At 43.9% G+C, this 14,775-nt stretch overlaps 1 protein-coding gene across 6 annotated transcripts in view; it reads left to right on the forward strand.

The window, feature by feature from the left end:
- The window catches only part of FARP1 (FERM, ARH/RhoGEF and pleckstrin domain protein 1), a 303,222-nt gene that overhangs the window by 222,147 nt on the left and 66,300 nt on the right, over positions 1-14,775 (forward strand). For all 6 annotated transcript variants that reach the window (XM_024123132.3, XM_024123133.3, XM_055089686.1 and 3 more), the window contains exons 6-11: positions 2,606-2,703; positions 7,337-7,451; positions 8,652-8,799; positions 11,659-11,754; positions 13,339-13,502; positions 14,208-14,276. In XM_024123132.3, coding sequence (XP_023978900.1) covers positions 2,606-2,703; positions 7,337-7,451; positions 8,652-8,799; positions 11,659-11,754; positions 13,339-13,502; positions 14,208-14,276 — 690 coding nt within the window. The remainder of the gene's footprint in view (positions 1-2,605; positions 2,704-7,336; positions 7,452-8,651; positions 8,800-11,658; positions 11,755-13,338; positions 13,503-14,207; positions 14,277-14,775) is intronic.

Here is a 14,775-nt window from a genome sequence, read left to right on the forward strand (position 1 = left end):
CGTCCGGAGCCTGTGCTCCGCAACGGGAGAGGCCACAACAGTGAGAGACCCGCGTACAGCAAAAAAATAAATAAAAAAATAAAAAATAAAACATACATTCTTCCTACTTGGGTAAAAATTAACCACACAGATAAGAATTAAAGCCTGTCGTTCTAAGTGTTGGCTTCAAGAAACAATAACCACTGCCTAATCCAGAGGTACGGTTTGTACCACATCTTCCCATATAAACCTATGTGCTGATGTTGTGATTACTTTATATGCTCTGCCATTCTCTACTTTGACTTTCCAGGGAGAGAGAGAGAGATAAAAGAAAGTGAATGAATGAATGAATAAACATTACATTGGAGGGGGGTGGATAAAGGTCAACTGTTGTCAGTAGTGAATCTATGGGTGTTTTTTTGTTTTGGTTTTTTTCTGGTTACAGAATGCCTCTGTAGTTCTTTAGTTCTTAATCATGGAATTTCCTAAACGACTTAAAGGGGATTCATTTTTCTTTTAAAAAAAAATTGCTAACATATACTGAATGTTTTCATTCTGGTCACTGTGCTTTCCATGTATTATCTCACTTAATTCTTAAGGCCACCTCTATGGTTAGTCGTGTTAAAAGCCCTTTTTTTAAAAAAAATTTAAAAGAACCCTTTGTTATTACAAAAGTAGTCAATGTACAGTGTAGAAGGTTAGAATATACAGGTAAACAAGGCTAAGAAGATAAAACTACTGTGTTCTTGCTGCCCAGAGCTGAATGTTGTTAACACATCAGTGAGAGAGCCTTTCTGATTTTTTCTGTGCATATACATGTACTTACTGTTCATCTCATCTGATACCCTGGCCGTACTCAAATGTCCTGCTTTGTTCCCCCAGATGTCATTTATATCTGCTCATCTAATGTGAAATTCACTGTAGGACCACGTTGCATCTGGTTGTTATGCCCTTTGGACCTCTTAATCTAGCAGAGTCCCTCTTTTTTTCTCTTCCTGATACCATCTTGTTGAAGAAACTGAACCGGTCATACTGTAAAATACCTACCTGCTAAATTTGTCTGGTTGCTTCCTGTTTAGCTTATTCCTCTATCTTCTGTATTTCCTGCAAACTAGACCTTAGTTCTAAAGGATACAAGCTAAACGTTCTTGGCTAGAATCCCATCCTAAGTGCTGTCCTGTGTTTCCTGTTTCATTAGTGATGCTGAGATTGACCACTGAGTTGAGGGTGGTGACATTCTGCCCTTTCCATTGTGAAGGAAAGTCACATGACTTTGTATGCAAACGTCCAAACTCCTAAGTGGTTTTTATACTGATTAACAATCCTTGCCGAGTCAATAATTTCTTTAGAGGTGTGGGATGAGGGTTTTATAATTGTGTTACTTGTCGGTGTTCTTCCGTAAAGTAGAACTTTGCCTCATCTACTTAGATTGTCTGTATATCCTGAAATACCCTTCCTGCTGGAGAGGTAGATTACATGCCCAAGTTTTTGCCTTGGGTTACCAGTTTCTAAAAAAGAGTTTCTTGAATAGACTCCTCAAATGGTGATACAGTCTATTTTTTCTGCTTTCTATTTTTATGACTATTATAATGGACTCATAAAGTTTTATTGGTTCCATGTGTTTCAGTTCACTTTAATCATTCTTTATTGCTACTCAAGTTGTCACAACTTTGGCCAGTGGACGCCCCTTCAAGGTTTTTTTTTCCCCCTTTTAATATAACCCATTTGTATTTGCAAGCTGCCTTGCTCTCTGGCATAACTAGATCTTCCAGCTTGCTTTGTACTTTCCTCTGCCCCACACCTGGAACCTACCATTTCTGCAAGGTCCTACCTCTGTATCCTTCTCATGGGTAATTGTGTGAGAGCCAGAATCCGGTTGCTAAGGGTTGCTGCTGAAGTGATGCTCCTTCTAGACAGTGGGCAAAACTAGCAAATATCTTTCTGAAAATCTATGCGTTCATATTGATATTCTCAAATCGATTTTAACATCGCCCTGTTTTTACGTAATTTCTTTGATTTATACTTTTTTTCTTCCACCAGAAATGTTACTTGCTTTATTCTACTTCATAAAGAAAAGAATTTTTAAATAACTTAAATTGATTTTTAAAGCTTTGGCAACTGAGGCTTATGGAAGAAGCTGAGTGACTTATTACACCACAAAAAAAGACACTCCTGTGTTTCCAATTCCATTGGCAAGGCCTTTCCTAGCCATGATAGCCTACTGTTATTGTCTGAGCCATAAAGCCATTTTTTTAGTATATTTGACTGATCTGTGAAAAAATTTTAAATGTGTGCTATACCCTGCAAAAATAGATAGGGTGGTAAGTCATAGTCTTAATTACTTATGGCTGTATCTCTCCATATAAAATGAAATGCATTACTCATTGTGTGGAAAGATTGCAGCCTATGTCTCCCGGTGCTTTAAGGGAGGTGTGAATATTTACATTGCAGCCAGTAGCAGCAGGAATTCATCCCTCCTGTGCAGACTTTCTTGTTCTTTGGTTTATGTACCTTTCTTTAGGTCCTCACTGTGTGGGCAAGTTGCCAGTGAGCAAAGTGAGCCTGACTTTGTTGCCAAACCCCCCCACCCTCTTTGCTTGACACCCATCTCTCTTTGTATTCGCAGGTACCTATTTGCCCTGCAGGTGAAGCAGGACCTGGCTCAAGGCAGGCTGACGTGTAGTGACACCAGCGCTGCCCTCTTGATCTCACACATTGTGCAATGTAAGTTCTGTTGGTTTCCTTCAGAAAGCACGTGGGAAATAACACAGTGATCTGCTCGGTGGGGAGAAAAATGACATCCACTGAAAGCAATAATGTCTTTGTCTTACACTGCACCCCTTGAAACCCAAGGGGTGGAAAACAGTACTCCTAACTTCGTTTATATATATACTCCCCCACCAAACGCTGACCCGGGAATTTTGTGTTCTGGTGTTTGTCTACTCTTTCTAAGGACCACACATTTGTTGAAAACTCAGTTGACTCAAAGGAGAAGCTTGGACACACGGTGGCAAAGTAGACTAAGCTTGTTCTGTCCTGTTCTTGGATTTAATATTCATCATTGAATATGGCACATTAGCCTTCAGACATAAAACTGTCAAAGATTTCCCTTCTTGTATTCTGCTCGAGAGTTCAGTAAACTAAAACACATGAAGCTGGACGGAACCCAAGTTATGCTTGAAGCTAGATATTTTAACTTTCTTCCTCTAGACAAAGGATAAGTTAGATTGTGCTCATTCTAAGGCTTCCTGACTACTCACCTGGGCATTTTTTTTGTCTTGGTCAAGGCAGAAGTTACTTGAAATGGAATGTACACATTATGTTTCAGGAAGAAAATTATGTATATAGACCAAGGTCAACATATAAAAGCACTAGTATAAAAAAAAATGTGCTAGCATATCATTCTAAAATTTCCATTGTATACAAAGTAGTCCCATATAATCAGCCCCATCCTGTCCAGATAACTGCCCAGTTAACAGGCTTTCCACAGGTTTGTAGGAAGGGTCACTCCCAGTAGTCAACAAATTAACCTTAGTCCAAAATGATGAGGTGTTTCTAGAGACCATGCTTATCTAATTTTTTGAGCATGGCCATTGTTGAATATCTGCCACACTTAGTAGATGGATGTTTTATTATTAATTTGAAAAAATGATGTGAGAAAGAAAACACAGGCCAAAAAAAAAAAAGTAGGTAAACTTTTTAAACTTTACTATGTTCCAGTTCTATGTATATTATCTCATTTAATTCTTATAACAACGCTGTGAGCTCAGTACTGTTATCCCCATTTTAAAATGAGGAAGCTTTGGCACAGAAAGTTACATAACTTTTGCCTTTCCCGTGTTTGGTCTTCTCTCTACTTACAGTGACAGTGGACAGAGGAGGGCTTTGAATCAGGCAGACCTCGTTTCTGTTAGTTGATTGTTCACCCTGGCAAGTTCCTAAGCCACCAGCCTCTCTTTCCTTTGGAACAGGGGGATAATAGAATCTGTTTCATAACAGATGAAAATGAAATGATAGCATCAATATTCAGCATATGCTAGGTGTTCAGTAAATATACCCTCCTTTCTTTATCCTCACTCACCTAGGGCCCTCCCTTTCCAAACAATGGGAAATTTTGACATAAAGCTTCCTTACTGGAATAGCAGCTTCAGCAAAGGTCTCTGACCCTGGGCCTTTGGTGAGAGAAGAGAAATTTAGTCAGCTCTTCCTGATGCTATTCAGTCTTGTAGCCCCTTCCTCCTAAGGCCCTTCCTTTTTAAAGAAAGAGTAAATCTTCCTTTTTAAATAAGGAGTGGATCTTGCTTGCGCACATGGGAAGTGGAGGGTCACGGGAATCCAGAAAACCATGTGCTTGGTCTGATGGACCCCTCACCCCCAGACACCAACAAGGGGCTCAAAATCCTCTGAGAATCTTGAGTTCTCCAAAGGAAATGAAATAGGTGGGTTCAGAAGTATTTCTGCTATTTCTATACTCTGTGATATGCAGTTGCATGACACACTGTTTCTATAATCTTATACTTCCAAAGCCCCATTTCTGTATTTTTAAGCATCCTGTACATTCTGTCATGGAAGGAGAAATTTCACAGAGTCCTCTGTGAATAGTGTGTTCATTTAAATTATCGGTAGTTATTGACGTCATCAGTAAGGTAGGAGGGGTCAACTCATCTCCCTTCTGCAGAAGCGATATTAATGCTGATGGAGAATCATCTCTAGTGAGCTATATTTTCATCTCCTCTGTATCTATACTCGCAATCTGATTTTTTTAAAAAAATTTCCTCCCTTTCACTTGAATTCATGGAGTCATCTTTCACATAGTCTGTATTGTTTTCATTGGTTCCACTGGCCTTAGATGTCCCCTGTATATATTTCAGACTTTTAATACTCTGTAGCTGATTATGAATAGACCAAGTGGGACAAGCTGATGAAGAGAAGAATCAAACACTATTTGGGCCTGATGTGACAGAGGAGGCACGGTGGGGCGAGATTTCTGCAGGTTGTGTGTGCGTCCATTCTGAGCACTGTACCTGGCAGAACAAGTTGGTGCCAGCACATCCTCATGAGACTTCTCATAGGATTTGGGGGTGGTGATGTTCATATTTTTTTTGCCAAGAAGAGTAGACTGCTCAGGAATTTAGTATATACATCAGCTAATATGCCACCTTTAATTAAAAAATAGTCATATCTTGCACACTTAACAGTTCTCAGACTCTCCAGACGTAAGGAGGTGCCTATTTCCATGTTTCCAAGAAGAGAGCATGTGGGAGAAAGTGGATTTCACAGTTGTGTTGCCCTTGCATTTTTAGAGTTGAAAAGCAAGTGACTCCCAGGAAAAGACAGTTGAGGCATGTATTGACCCTGATGCCAAAGGAAAAACTGGAATTCTTAGCTCGTTTCTATTGGATTATGGAAAAGGCTCTGTTATAAAATCCATATATGTTAAGAAACCCAAACTTAAAACTCGTAAGAAATTTAGGATTTAGGTGAGTCCCCTCTCCCTCCCACCATACGCAGTCCGTCTTCATTATTTGCAGATTTCATGTTTGCAAATTCACCTGCTCTCTAAAATTTATTTGTAAGCCCCGAATCAGCCCCGTGGGTGCTTTCACGGTTACTCGCAGACATGCGCCAGAGGGTAAAAAATTTGAGCCGCCCCTCCCTCACCTCCGCAGTGGAGGTCGGAGGAGGTGATGCTCTGCCTTCGGGTTTCAGCTGTCATGCTGGAAACAAGTGTCCTTTTTGTGATCTCTCTGGAGCCACGCTTCTTGCATTTCTGTGCTTTTTGTTGATTTCCCTGTTTTAAATGGGCCCCAGGCATCGTTGCTGAAGTGCTGTGTAGTGTTCCTAAGTGCAGGAAGGTTTTGGTGTGCCTCACGGAGAAAGTAAACACGGGTGTTTATGGGTGTAGATAAGCTTCGTTCAGACGTGAGTTACAGTGCTGCTGGCTGTGGGCCCAGTGTTAACGAATCAACAAGGTACATAAAGCAGGACGTCTTTCAACAGAAACACACAGAATACAGGGTTAGTTGGTGAAAATATTTCAAGGGTCTCGCAGGAACCTAGCCCTGTATTTCCCCTGGGGATGACGGTTTAGTCTTCACTAATTCGCCGCGCGGGGACTTGATGCAACAGCACTACCGTGAATAAGGAGGTATGAACTGTGCTTTCTTGAGGCCGGATAGGAGGAAGTGCAGGAAAAACAGTGTCACCATCGCCATGGCAAACCAGTGAGGATGGCAGTATGGCCACTCCTGCACAGTTTCCTGTGGTGGAGGGTGGCGGCTCTACTTAGGGAAGGTGAAATTTGTTCACAAATTGCAACTAGGAAATAATGTTATTGATTTGCCATGGCAGGGAGAAGCTAGTGGGTGACTGATTCTTCCAGTGGCCCAGCTGGTGCCAAGCAAATATTCTCAGTGGCTGTGATTTATAGCAACATATAGGCCACATCCTGCATGATTACTGGGGTGCATTGCCCAAAGTGTGACAAGCTGCTTCACGTGACAAAGTGAAAATTAGGCTTCATGGCAACGGTTTACTTACTTTTATTGTAAACAGTTGGACTCTGGTCATTTTCTTAAGCTTGTTACACAGACTGTATGATAAAGGCATGCTGTTCCATCTGTATTAAATTGCTATAAACTGAGCTGGAGCTAGTGTTAAGGTACAATTATTAATTTAAAGCTCTATCCTTTAGTTTTCCAGATTAGAGCAATTTTGGGGACTTGAGAAAATCATGCATCCCCTTCCTTGCAGACTAAAAATTTGTAAGAATTTGCGATCTGATCTGTCATTTCTGACAACACAACTACACAAAATTTAAGACTCTTGGATTTATGTTTACCAAAGTAGATTATGTACGTTTACCCCTAGTTATAATCGTCTTTTCTCTACATGATAAAGCATTTGGGATTTGCACTGATAATTGCTATACCTGTGTCTCCAAAGTTGATTTTGTCAAGCCCTGAAATTCTGGGGCTTATTTAGAAGTCAGAAGGCCTTAATGCACATATCTAGAACGTACTGCCTGAAGTAGAAGTGAACCCCTAGTTGGGGTGGGGAGGAAGGAAACAACCAGGAACATGGATGGCTAAAGATGGATGATTCTGAAGTTTTCTTTCCAACTGGTAGAGATGAGAAAAAGCGGAAACTGTCATCTTACGTTGGCACGGTTGTTAAATGTGCCCTCACAGCCACAGCTTCTCACATCTAGCCCTTAGGATACCTACCAGCTGGGACTGTCTTGTGTTGACTGCTAGTTTTTCCGGTTTGCTAGTTGGGGAACAGTCCCCTGGGAGTATAACAAATTGTGAAGTATTAATCATATGTGGCTGGTTTTTCTTTCTCTCTTTCTTTGTAGCTGAGATTGGGGATTTTGATGAAGCCTCGGACAGAGAGCATTTAGCAAAAAATAAGTACATACCTCAGCAAGATGCACTAGAAGACAAAATTGTGGAATTTCACCATAACCACATGTAAGTCTCCTTTGTTGCTTCCTACTTGCTTTGAGCTCCTTCTCTCTGTCCTTTGACATACGTGGACACACACACACACACACACCCGTGACTTACTGAGAAGAAATATACAAAGGGTGAGGGAGGAGAGCACAGAGGCCCAGTGAGTGTTGTTACTTATCCTGGACTATTGGTAACACAGCTTACCCACTCAAGACCAGACCTCTGGGCTCCTTGCTTGCTTTCCTGTGAGACCAGAGTAGCACTGGAACTTAGGACACCCCATGCTTTGGAGTAAAAGGAAGAGTATAAGACCAAGTACCAGGAAATCAGGAAGGGGACATGATAACTAGGGACAGTATAAGAATATTGTGAAAATGGAGAACCTTTGTGCCATGTCCATTTTGGTTTTCTGTTTTGATCAATAAAATATTTTCAGGGCTTCCCTGGTGGCACAGTGGATAAGAATCTGCCTGCCAATGCAGGGGACACGGGTTCGATCCCTGGTCTGGGAAGTTCCCACATGCCGCGGAGCAATTAAGCCCGTGTACCACAACTACTGAGCCTGCGCTCTAGAGCCCACGAGCCACAACTACTGAAGCCCACGCGCCTAGAGCCCGTGCTCCGCAACAAGAGAAGCCACCGCGATGAGAAGCCCGTGCACCGCAACAAAGAGTAGCTCCCGCTCACCGCAACTAGAGAAAGCCCGCGTGCAGCAACGAAGACCCAACACAGCCAAAAAAAATAAATTAATTAAAAATAAATTTTAAAAAAATATATATATATTTTCAAAGCATTCTCTGTGCCTTTTGTTTTTGTTGTTGTATTTCAAGGAAGGCACTTGAGTCTTAGTGATAGTTGCCTTGACAGAGTGTTGAACTTTGCAAGTTTAGGGCTATTGTAAGTGACTAGAAACTTGTTTCAACATGATCGTGTTTTGCTTTTATATGACCTTAAAGGAAACTCTTTGAGATTCCAAAAAACTGGCCGAGTTTGCGATAGACTTTTGGGGTTTTGTGTTACACAAGCAATAGAGCTTTTGTTCCAGTTGCTCAACTTTGGGTTATAATGAATGGGAGGCTGGATGTCATCCGATCGGGTAGCCCCATTGTTGGTGATGAAATGCCTTTTTATTTCCCCAGAGAAGATGCTTAATCTTGAATTCATAGACATGGAGAATTCAAATCTCCTGGCCTTTCTCTTGAATTTTTGTTTTGTCAGTGGACAAACACCAGCAGAATCGGATTTCCAGCTCCTGGAGATTGCCCGCAGGCTGGAGATGTACGGCATCCGATTGCACCCAGCTAAGGACCGGGAAGGCACTAAGATCAACCTGGCTGTGGCCAACACGGGGATTCTAGTGTTTCAGGTAAGAGCGTTTAGAACCAGCTCGGTTCCCTTGGTGTTGCAGAGATAAGAGTTGGCCCTTCAACTCTGATTCCATGTTGGGTGGTCCAGGCTGAGACCTCTGATAGTTATTTTTAGGTGAACAGGGAAAAACAAACCTCATCTCAGGGTTTCCTGTTTCTGTCCAGACCCTCAAACTTGCAGATTTGATTTCCTTTGCCTTGCTCTGGTTGGGGAATCCATGACTGCAGATTTGTTTGCATTTACTGACTTTGTAGGATCATAGAAATCCCTATCTCTCTGTTGACCTAACTTTGAACATAGTATAATGGAGTCAAGATTTCAGATCCCTGATATAAACACCTTTTTCACACTTGCCCATGATATTCATCTGATTTTTTTTAACCTAATTTGGGTTCTTTTTTTTTTTTTTTTTTTTAACCTGATTTGGCTTTTACCTAAGTTAGCTTGTTTGTGGTTTCACATTTACCTAACTTAGAAGATACAGCAGTTTTATAAATTCACATAAACTATGTCCATGTCCTGCTGTAATTTTGCAGCTACACACATATTGCTCTTGGACCCTTACCTGTGTTTTACATAAGGACATAGCACTCTGCTCTCTGAAATGTGTGCACCCTTGATCACACTGCTGCTGTACTGCTAGTGATTAATGCATCTCTTTTTCTTGACAATTTCATTGAAGTATTATTGACATGCAATTAAATGCACACATTTAAAGCATGCTGTTCTTAAATATGTATAAGTTCTTAAATATGTATATCCTGTGAAACCATCCGTGAAATCAAGACAGTGAACATATTCATCACACCCAAGGTTTCCTCAAGACTTTTTTCTTTTTTCTTTTTTTATATTGAAATCATTGGTTCACAATATTATATTAGTTTCAGGTACATGACATAGTGATTGAATAGTTTATAGGTTATGCTGCATTTAAAGTTGTTATAAAATATTGCCTAGTAATAAACTATAATGGAAAAGCATTTTTAAAAGACTATAGATGTTTACAAATATATAAAAATACAGGGCTTCCCTGGTGGCGCAGTGGTTGGGAGTCCGCCTGCTGACGCAGGGGAACCGGGTTCGTGCCCCGGTCCGGGAGGATCCCGCGTGCCGCGGAGCGGCTGGGCCCGTGAGCCATGGCCGCTGAGCCTGCGCGTCCGGAGCCTGTGCTCCGCAATGGGAGAGGCCGCAGCAGTGAGAGGCCTGCGTACCGCAAAAAACATAAAAAATAAGAATAAAAAAATATATAACAGAATCATTTTTCTGTACACCTGAAACTTACCCAGTATTGTAAATCAACTATACTTCAATTAAAAAAAAAGATTCCTAATTTAAAAGAGAATATATATATATATATATATATAGCCTAGATTCCCTGTGCTGTACAATATATCCCTCAAGCCTTTCTCTTTTAAACAAAAGTGGGTAATCTGTGCTTTGGTTGCTTTGGTTTCAAAGGGGTGTGAAGAAAGCATCTGCTTTTCTCATGAAATAGGGTCAGATTTCACCCAGTTTTGAAGGTGTAAATACTTGCATGACCTAGAACTCTTTTTTTGAGCTTCGCCAGATTGGGTTACATTTCCCCCTTCGCATTTTACCAAAGTAACCCCAGTGATTCTCTGCTCCTGTATCAGATGTTTATGACGGACACTAATTACCAAAGGTTCGTGTCCCAAGAGAAGTTGAAGTTGGGTTTCCTATGGGACACTAGGAAGTGACATTTTGTGAGCAGCATGGTATTTGAGGAGGTGACTGTCCCTAATACTCACTGACCTGCAGAAATAATCTAGGCGTCCCTGATGAGAAGAACAACAGTGAAACAATGTGGTCGTCAGTCCTACCATCCCACTTCAAAGTTAAAACCCTTAAACATGTCTAAAGAGCATAGTCGGGGGAAGAAGTGCCTCACAACTGAATTAATTTGCTTGGATTGTGTTTGAGACCCTTGAAGTGTTGAGAATTGCTCCGTAACGCCATCATACACAAGGACTGTATCTTGAAATTAATCTTCTTGCCTGTGCCTGATTGCTTCAATTTAAACAAATGGTTCTTGTGATCACATGGGCTCGAGGAATTCTAATTTCAGTTGAGAGGACGGGACAGATAGGAGCTGGTATCTGGCAACTCCCCACTGTGTCTCCCCCAGTCCCACCCGGCGATCAAAGATGAAGATGTGTGTGTCCCTCTAGGAGATTGTTCTCTGGCCTCAGAGACACCCGGAGGTGGGGGGGGGTCCTCCCCTCCCCGGCCCTGCTTGTGCTGTTGGAAGCAGAGCAGGGTGGACAGAGCGGGTGATCTCTAACCGCTGTGTTGCTTCTGTGGCTGTAACAACAGCTGCTGGTTGTTACGGCACATGCCCGGGAATCGCATTCTGCTGCAGCAACCGTGTGATTTCGGACAAATTAAAGTCTAGCCATGCTGCAGTTCCCACAGTGTAGAATGAAGATAATAAATCCAGCTCCCTGGGTTTCGTGTCAGGCTTCACAAGATGAGGGCTGCAGAGGACTTGGGACAGTGCCTGGCACTCGGCCCGTGATGGTCGCCAGTAGTGGTGGTGGTTGTCATGGTGTTTATTTTTATTTATCTTTCTCTGTATCAGCCCCTCCGCCGGCCTCTTCTCTCCCTGGAGGCAGACTTAATTTGAAGGCCAGATCATATAATTAGTGAGAAACAATGATCCAGGAAGGGAATGAGGGTCATCCCACAGTCGCAGAGCCCAGGAATTCTCCAGCAAGAGGCATTCTTAGGGGCGGTAGAACGTCAGCCCTCCTTTCAGCTCCCCGTGAGCAGAGCAGACCAACTCCCATGTGGCTTGTCGTTCATCTCCCGGCTCACTGGCCGATACCTTTGTTCTCAGGGTTTTACGAAGATCAATGCCTTCAACTGGGCAAAGGTGCGGAAGCTGAGCTTCAAGAGGAAGCGCTTTCTCATCAAGCTCCGCCCAGACGTGAACGTAAGTGCCTCTCGGGAAAGAGGGGGAGACCAGTGAGCCCCCTCGGGGTGGGGCGGGTCCCGCTAGGGCGCAGGCGGAACCCATGGCCGGCAGCTCTCCGGGTGTCTGCCAGTCTGTACGGTGTATGCAGACGCTCGGCCCTCCGCAGCTGTCATCAGCAGTAGACAGAGGGCACAGATGTGTGCCCAGGGAGGGGTCACTTCGCTGTGCGCCTACGGGCCGCCCCCTCCTGTGCCGTCGCCGTGTCTCCAGCCTCGGCCACCTCGACACCCCGGTCAGCATCCTGCCGTGCTCCAGGTCTGTCCCCCCCCCCCCCGGGGGCGGTCATGTGTGCCCAGGGAGGGGTCACTTCGCTGTGCGCCTACGGGCCGCCCCCTCCTGTGCCGTCGCCGTGTCTCCAGCCTCGGCCACCTCGACACCCCGGTCAGCATCCTGCCGTGCTCCAGGTCTGTCCCCCCCCCCGGGGGCGGTCCTGCTGTTGTCCCCAGCCCCTGACAGCGCAATCTCACGAGCTGGCCCGGCCCCTCCCCCAGCACACTTCCCGAAGACCCTCCCTCTAAAGATGTCGCTCACCTGGCGCCCGGTCAGAGAAGGAAGAAGGCGTTCTCTCCATCCACCATAAAAATAGGGGTGGATGGGCGACGGAGTGCTGACGTCCCCAGCCAGAACTGGAGTGCTTTTTCCCATGGGGGAAGAAAAAGACTGTAAATGGCAGGCTAGGTTTATAGTAATTTGGTTACATTACGGATGAAATAGGTTTTGATGGCCTGATTCGGGAAGCAGGCACCCACTGGAAGTTGTTTTCTGTGAGAAGACGTGTTTTGAGTCCAAAAGACTGTGTACTGCAGCACGACTTGTCTGTAAGTTGAGACTGCACTACCGAGAACTGTGAGATTCTCCCCAAATGGCTGGAACCGCTGAGAACGTTAAGGGCTGTGGTAACATTTGTTTATATAATATGGTCACTTAAATTGAGAGCATTCAGTCTGGAAGCAGAAAATTACCATATCCCCTTTCCCAAATCAAAGGACAGGAATTTTTCAGCCTTGGGTGATACTTCAGTGCTCCAGAAAAAATGTTCATTTCCTGTATGGTCCCTGGGGCCACCTGGAGGCTGGAGCCATATGCTTTTTGATGGAGAAGAGGCTTAAGCACAATCTTCAAAGTTGGCGTGAACCATGGGGGAGAAAACAGAAAGAAGAAATGTGTTTCAGTTATTTTAAGGAGGCAGAAAAGGCATTTCAGTACTTGGATATTTTTCTAAAGAAGGAAATGTAAGCCAAGTAAACAGAATTTGTTTATGATTTCTGTCAAAGGAAATGTTATAACTTCTGCTGAGTATCCCCATTTTCTGTTTGTTCCTCTAAGGAATTAAGTGGGGAGGAAAATGGTTGAACGATGATGACTGTGTTTCGTCATGAGGAACAAATGTATTTTACTAAATATGTGGATTTCCGGTCATGCTGTAATAAAATACACAATTGAAATTTTCTTGGACAAATGAGTTTTCTGCCCCCTTTCCCATATTGTAACTGAATGTCTATGGGTAATGGAAAAAACCAAAGTGTTCTTTTCTCTTTCTAGAGCTCATACCAGGATACCTTGGAATTCCTAATGGCCAGTCGGGATTTTTGCAAATCCTTCTGGAAAATCTGTGTTGAACATCATGCCTTTTTTAGACTTTTTGAAGAGCCCAAACCAAAGCCAAAGCCTGTTCTCTTTAGCCGAGGGTCATCGTTTCGGTTCAGGTAAGGATTCTGCTTCGCATCTCTCCGTTTGCCCTGTGGTCATTTTCCCCAAGACTTTCCTCGGGAAAGTTGGCTTCCAAGAGCTTTGGCTGGTGGCATGTTTGCTCGGTCACCGCAGAAGGCTCCTGGTAGCCCCTTGCTGTGTTCGGTTTGAACGTTAGGTAGCCACAAGGCAGTCTACCCAGCCACAGACAACTCCTAGTGGAACTCTTCTAATTCAGAAAGGATTTCCTTTCTCTGTAGAAGCAGAAGCACCTTGTTAACACTTGCTGTAGCTTCACCGAATGCTATGTAGACCTGCCCATCACTGGTTCCATTTCTCGCTCATTCTTTCAACCAGTCTTTGAGTGTCTACTGCATGTCAGATTCTGCTCTAAAGTGTTGGGGGTATTCAGTGAACAGAACTATCCCTGCCTTCATGAAGTATACAGGCTCTTGGGATGGTTGCTTAATAATCAAACACAGAATGGTTAAGTTGTTGAGTTCATTGAACTTTTTCTGTCGTGTATAAGGGAAATATCAAGAGACAGAATGGACGCAAAAGCACAGTCTCTCTTGGGACTGCTTTCATCCCGGGCTAGCGGAGCAAACTCCCGCGTCTCCTGGCTGTGGGGAGAGGGAGGCAGAGATGGCGGAGGGCTGTGCTGAGTGTGCAATGAGAACGCCTCGCTGTCTTCTCCTCCCCTCTCGTGTTCTTCATTTTAGTGGCCGGACTCAGAAGCAGGTTCTCGACTATGTCAAAGAAGGAGGACATAAGAAGGTGCAGTTTGAAAGGTAAGAGAAATGTCAGTGCCACTTGCGATTTGAGAGGAGTCGTTCTCTGCAGGCAGTGGTGCCCTGCGGCTAAGCATCGCTCCCCCCAGGCCCGGTGAGCTAGAGAATAGCTGCTGCCCAGTCAGTCTCGGCCGGTTCAGTGTTAGGAACAGCTGAGGCCCGGGGGACACTTAACTCCAGGGTGAGAGGAAGCCAGCAGAGGGCAGGGATGCAAGAGGAACAGGAGCTGACAGAGGGGGTAAAGCGCTGTAAAAACCTGCTCACCGGTGAGTCCTTAAATATTTGGGGATTTGAATTGGAAGTATTTCTGTAAACTTTTTTTTTTTTAATTGGAACAATTGCAAACGCTTTTCTTTAGTTTTGGGGGTTTTTTGGGGTTTTTTTTTGTTTGTTTTTTTGCGGTACGCGGGCCTCTCACCGTTGTGGCCTCTCCCGTTGCGGAGCACAGGCTCCGGACACGCAGGCTCAGCGGCCGTGGCTCACGGGCCCAGCCGCTCCG

This window comes from Physeter macrocephalus, chromosome 13 (assembly GCF_002837175.3).
Source record: "Physeter macrocephalus isolate SW-GA chromosome 13, ASM283717v5, whole genome shotgun sequence".
NCBI lineage: Eukaryota > Metazoa > Chordata > Mammalia > Artiodactyla > Physeteridae > Physeter > Physeter macrocephalus.